Below are 6,357 nucleotides of genomic sequence, written 5' to 3'. Positions count from 1 at the left end.
GGTGACTGAAGGGTGTTTTCAGGCAGAGTTATGGCGCTCGTTCACGCGTGCAGTTCTCTGACAGGTCTGATTTATAAACAGGAAACATGAGTATGTGTGGTGGGCGGCAAGTTAATAAATCATTGTGTGTGTGTGTGTGTGCGCAGTCAACAGTTATAAACGACGCCCCGGAAGCAGACATTGACCTACTAGCAAGGTCATAATCCCCCATAATCCCCTGGTCAAAATTAACGTGGTTTGACTTGAGGATGAGTGAGCACAACTTTTGACCACCGCCCAAGTCAGAAAGTTAAGTTTCTACCCCTTGACCTTTTCTATATTTTGTTACGTAACAGCCTTATTGTAAAATGTATTAAATTAGTTCCCCCCCCCCCTCATCAATCTATACACAATACCTCATAATGACATCACAATACCCCATAATGACATCACAATACCTCAAAATGACATCACAATACCCCATAATGACATCACAATACCCCATAATGACATCACAATACCCCATAATGACAAAGCAAAAACAGGTTAAATGTATTAAAAATGTAAAAAGGCATTCAGACCCTTTACTCAGTACAAGCTTGACACACCTGTATTTGGGGAGTTTCTCCCATTCTTCTCTGCAGATCCTCTCAAGCTCTGTCAGGTTGGATGGGGAGCGTCGCTGCACAGCTATTTTCAGGTCTCTCCAGAGATGTTCGATCGGGTTCAAGTCCGGGCTCTGGCTGGGCCACTCAAGGACATTCAGACACTTGTCCCGAAGTCACTACTGCGTTGTCTTGGCTGTGTGCTTAGGGTCGTTGTCCTGCTGGAAGGTGAACCCTCGCCCCAGTCTGAGGTCCTGAACGCTCTGGAGCAGGTTTTCATCGAGCATCTCTCTGTACTTTGCTCCGGTCAGCTTTCCCTCGATACTGGCTAGTCTCCTAGTCCCTGTCGCTGAAAAACATCCCCACAGCATGATGCTGCCACCACCATGCTTCACCGTAGGGATGGTGCCAGGTTTCCTCCAGATGTGATGCTTAGCATTCAGGCCAAAGAGTTCAATCTTGCTTTTATCAGACCAGAGAATCTTTAGATGCCTCCAAGCAGGCTGTGATGTGCCTTTTTACTGAGGAGTGGCTTCCGTCTTGCCACTCTACCATAAAGGGCCTGATTGGGTGAGGTGCTGCAGAGATGGTTGTCCTTCTGGAAGGTTCTCCCACTCAGAGGAACTCTGTCAGAATGACCATCGGGATCTTGGTCACCGAGCCGGTTGATCAGTTCGGCCAGCTCTAGGAAGAGTCTTGGTGGTTCCAACGGGTCTTAATACTTATTTAGCAAAGTTAATTTAAAACTTTTAATACATTTGCAAAATAAAAACATTTAAAAAAGTTTCAGCTTTGTCATTAAGGTGTATTGTGTATACATTGACGAGGAAAACAATTAACTTAATCAATTTTAGAATAAGGCTGTTAAGTAATTGTTTTTTGAAAAAGTGAAGAGGTCTGAATACATTCCGAATATACAGTATTCACAGTTTCCATGTTTCAGAAGGTAACCTTCCTCCTCTCCATTAGCTGAAATAAGTCTTCAGTGTTTTTATTATTTTATCCCAACGGTCATTTATTCTAAGTAACGTACAACAACACTCACCTCATAAGGACACTGGTCTCCTGATTCCTGGTAGGAAAAGCAGCATACATTATTTTCACCTCAAAAATCATTTCTGAACTGACAAAATATATGACAGTTTGAGGTTGTTCCCATAATGCCTTCTGTTGAGCATCTTCATTTGATTCAGGCTCGTAGTCGACAAGACTGAAATACTCAGAATGCACAGTTAACGGTGAAGACAATACAAAAAAAAAAATACTACACTCAATTGATTAAAATCCAATAATAATAAGTCTAATCAAATGATTTGATTATGCATACAGGGTTAAAGACAATGTTTCAATAGCTCTATAATAGTGACGTTATAGTAGATAAAAGACGTGCCGAACCAGTCCTTACTGTTTGGAGTGTTCAGAGGATTGGCTGGTAGTATATGACGCCTCCCGAGTCTCAGAATCCTCCCCTGTCTCCTGGCCTGCCTTGACCACCTTAGTGGCTGCCTGAAATACAGGGGGACAAGCAGAATAAAGACACTATACAGGGGTTCCTTCCCAAAAGGCACCCTATAACCCTAAGGAAGTAAGCCTTGTACAAGCCAGAAGGACCCATTGGACAGGAGCCTATTCCCCGTTTCTGTAGTTGATGCACCAGTACACCCAGTAAAGAAAAACCCTTGAATGAGTAGGTGTTGTAAAACTTTCGAACAGTAGTGTATGTCTTTGCAATTCATTTATTTTTGTTTGCGTCGTTAGCATATTTTGCTAGCAGCCTCCATGTAAAATCACTACTACTTGTGCTCATGATGTTAGCATTCTAATAATCAAAGCCCATTTTAGCTTTTTTTTGGAGTCCCCTTGTGTCCTAAACCGGTAAATCCAAAACTCCAGGGATGAGAGAAGAACGGTATGAAAATCTGGAGACTGCCCAAAACCCTAGTCACTGGTTCAGCTCCCTACCTGGAGCAGGAAGTCCGATGGGTGTTCCTCCAGGAAGCGATCCAGGAAGGTCTGTATATTCTCCAGCAGACGGTTCCAGCTGAAGTTGAGCAGGAACGGGTGGTACGTGTCCCTCTTACTCACGATCAACGACAACTTGATTCCCAAGTTCTGTAAACGAAGAGAGGGACATATAGCCCGAGTGCCACTCTGTTTGTACAATCGTGCCAACTCCCTGTCACTCAATGTCATTCCAAATGGCTTGACAATGACAATAGAGTTGACAAGAGCACACACAGACCTGGGACCAATCATATTATAACTCATTATTTCATGGAAATCTGTAAACACTGGACAGGTACTTTAAAAGTCCCAGTCATATAAGTGCTGTGGAGGCCTTGCTTACCTGTGGGATTTCACACTCCTCCTCGAGCCATTTGAGAGCTGATGATGCCATGACACAGTTCCCTTTCTCCAGACACACAGCGACACACTGGGAGAGAAGACCAGTGAGTCAGACACACACAGCGACACTCTGGGAGAGAAGACCAGTGAGTCAGCAACACACAGCAACACTCTGGGAGAGAAGACCAGTGAGTCAGACACACAGCGACACTCTGGAAGAGAAGACCAGTGAGTCAGACACACAGCGACACTCTGGGAGAGAAGACCAGTGAGTCAGACACACACCGCGACACTCTGGGAGAGAAGACCAGTGAGTCAGACACACACAGCAACACTCTGGGAGAGAAGACCAGTGAGTCAGACACACAGCAACACTCTGGGAGAGAAGACCAGTGAGTCAGACACACAGCAACACTCTGGGAGAGAAGACCAGTGAGTCAGACACACACAGCAACACTCTGGAAGAGAAGACCAGTGAGTCAGAGACACACAGCAACACTCTGGAAGAGAAGACCAGTGAGTCAGACACACACAACGACACTCTGGAAGAGAAGACCAGTGAGTTAGCCAGCTCATCAGTGCTATAAACACAGAATGCAAGGCAATACCTAGAAATCCATGCCCGGTTTCACAGCTTGTATGTGCTGTATTCCTCTCAGAATAGGAGTGCTGATCAAGGATTAGGTTTTGTTTGTCCATATTGCCAGATGACACCATTAAGCTCATTTACACTAAGCTGCATTAAGATCGGAAGTCAATTATAATTACATTAAAGACACCGTGGACTGGCACGAGATATGGGACAGAAAACGTACCTCAATGCAGGGATGGGATACGCCACTGTACTCCAAATGTTAACTTTATCCACACTGCTCCAGAGAAGATTTAAATACTACGGTTTTCCTGGAAACCTGCCCTTGTCATCCTCATGCTAGCTAGCATGTAACATTTTTCATTGGAATTTACAAGACAAAACTGACGCTAAAAATCACTCCTGCTTCCGAGACTCTTGATGCGGCTCCTGGTCTGGTTAGTGTGTGACTATAATAATAATGAATTGTTACATGTAGACAGACAGTATACACAGAAGGAATGTAGAGCACAGAAACCAACACATTAAATCACCTGAACATAGAGTAGATTGGTGATGTGCTCGAACAGTGAGACATTCGCCACAGTCTCTTTCTGAGACGCCCAGACACCGACAGCTGACATCAGAGGCGACAACCGCTCGTCTCTGTCGAAGGAGACATCTACATAAAACAACACAACGAGATATTGTACTAGTTAATTTGAGGTATCTAGACATCTAAACGTAAAGACAACAATGAAGCTGATACTGTTGATAAAACGTTTACTGTTGACAGGAGAACAAGAGGAGACAATAGGACGAGGTGGATAATTTTATAATAAGGCCGTTTAATCACATGTAAAGACATCTTAGTAAAATCTTGCAGCAAGGCTCTTTCTGTCTGATTCTTATGGAACCGTCCGGAAAGAGGTAGTTTAAGCAGTTGTACAGTTTTATATAGACAACAAGCAAAGTGGGTTGATCTGGAAGTCTGGCCTTCCGATTGGTCGATCTGGGTCTTGGGTAGTCCTGAACAGGCCTGGTGTCAACGTTCCATTGGTTCCTGAGATAGTTCTTTGTCTTGAGCTCCAACCCTGAGTTGTGTGTGTCTGTGGTTGTCATGGGGGAGGGGAATTGTGTGTGTCTGTAGTTGGTGTCTTAATAAGTCCAGCATATGTCCAAGAGAAATGAGGAGTATGTGTATTTTGTATAAAATATGGCTTATGTTGAAATGTAGTTATTACTAGTTTCCAGTCTCTATTACAATTTCTTACAATACTGATACCTGCAGTGTAAACAAACGAAAGGCAACAAAACGAAACTAAAATATAGCTAGTTAACTTACCTAAATGTTTCCCGTGCATTATCCGTGCGAGGAAGCCACTTATCTGCTTTTTCTGTTTCTGTTCGGCGTTTAAATGGGGGGTACCATCAATGATCGCTAAAACAGAATGATGCAGACCCATTATAGCTAACTACATTAGCCCATATAAACTAAATTGACATTAGCCAGCAAACTTACTTTCCAGCGTCGAAATCGTTTGGTTGAATTCTTCAAATTTGCCCTCCTTGAAGAATTGACACAAACTAACAAAACTGAAGTCAATCATCCATCTTTTAGCAACAGTTGCCACATCCGAAAAGCATACATTTTCATCTGTAGTGCTTGTAATTGTCAATGTTTTGTTATTTGGATCAGCCTCCATGGCTAATGTTTTCAAACTGTTTACTATAACAGGAAATACACTTTTTTTTTATTGATTCAAAATGTGCGCGTCCATCAGGTGGTGGGACGTTCTATGTTGAACAGAGCTCCCCCTAGCGCCTAGGAGTAGCTAACACAAGCAAAAAGTTTATTTATTTTATTTCACCTTTATTTTATCAGGGAGTCATACAAATTTGCGGAGTCACGTTCTGATGGTTTCTTTTGGTCAATGTGTTTTCTATTTGAATTTATTTAGCATATGCCTAGAATTCTTAAGCGAACGTTGGGTTGTGATAACTGATTAATAAATATTTAGAGGGTTACCCCTCGCCCCAGTAATCTGCCTGTAGCCTAGGCCTACAACTGTACCATCCGATTATGGGGAAAATCCGGTCACGAGCATCAGGCGATAATTAGGCCACCTGTAGTCAAATGTGGGGAAACGGAATGCCCTGTTAGAGTGAAAGAGGACGACTTCCCCCACCAGTCCTCCAACTCCATCCCGGGCGACGACGAGGAACAAAGTGACAGCAGTGAGAGCAAGGCCAAAAGTGAAGACGAGAGAGAGATGAAGACGTCCCCTACAAAAGTGCAGACAGCGAATACACACACGACTCAACAGCAAAGAAGAAGATTCAGTATCCCTCCCTATCCCTGCCACTCGTTGCAACCTGGTCTCAGAGCATTTCATATTATTCTGTATGTAAATCAGAGACTCTCCATTAAGTATGATATGTTACGTTTTGTATGATATGTATTAATTTGTGGACCCCCCCTACGGCTATGCCTCTTTCCCTCTTCCCCTCCATCCTTATCCCCCAATGATGGCCGACTACCAGCACACCAATCATCACGGAACATCCGAAACGACAGAGGGTCTCCCTGGCAGAGGAGGGAAGCGAGAAGAAGAAAAGACAGAGAGTCTCCCCTGAGGAGGAGAGAAGAAGAAAAGATTGAGGGTCTCCCCAGAGGAGGAGAGAAGAGAGAAGAAGAAAAGACTGAGGGTCTCCGCAGAGGAGGAGGGAAGAGAGAAGAAAAGACACAGTCTCCCAGGAGGAGGAGAGAAGAGAGAAGAAGAAAAGACACAGTCTCCCCGGAGGAGGAGAGAAGAGAGACGAAGAAAAGACACAGTCTCCCCAGAGGAGGAGAGA

General features: G+C 43.9%; 1 protein-coding gene across 1 annotated transcript in view; it reads right to left on the bottom strand.

The window, feature by feature from the left end:
• Positions 1-5,255, bottom strand: part of terf1 (telomeric repeat binding factor (NIMA-interacting) 1) — an 11,966-nt gene extending 6,711 nt beyond the window's left edge. Inside the window, exons 1-7 of the mRNA XM_055882177.1 lie at positions 5,024-5,255; positions 4,847-4,942; positions 4,056-4,183; positions 2,932-3,018; positions 2,547-2,696; positions 1,990-2,090; positions 1,630-1,656 (exon numbers count right to left, since the gene is read on the bottom strand). Coding sequence (XP_055738152.1) covers positions 1,630-1,656; positions 1,990-2,090; positions 2,547-2,696; positions 2,932-3,018; positions 4,056-4,183; positions 4,847-4,942; positions 5,024-5,207 — 773 coding nt within the window. The 5' untranslated portion in view covers positions 5,208-5,255. The remainder of the gene's footprint in view (positions 1-1,629; positions 1,657-1,989; positions 2,091-2,546; positions 2,697-2,931; positions 3,019-4,055; positions 4,184-4,846; positions 4,943-5,023) is intronic.
• Positions 5,256-6,357: the final 1,102 nt, after the last annotated feature.

Source organism: Salvelinus fontinalis, chromosome 25, assembly GCF_029448725.1.
Source record: "Salvelinus fontinalis isolate EN_2023a chromosome 25, ASM2944872v1, whole genome shotgun sequence".
NCBI classification, from domain to species: Eukaryota; Metazoa; Chordata; class Actinopteri; order Salmoniformes; family Salmonidae; genus Salvelinus; species Salvelinus fontinalis.
Note: the sequence above shows the minus strand (reverse complement) of the source record. Positions and strands in the feature narration are given on the sequence as shown.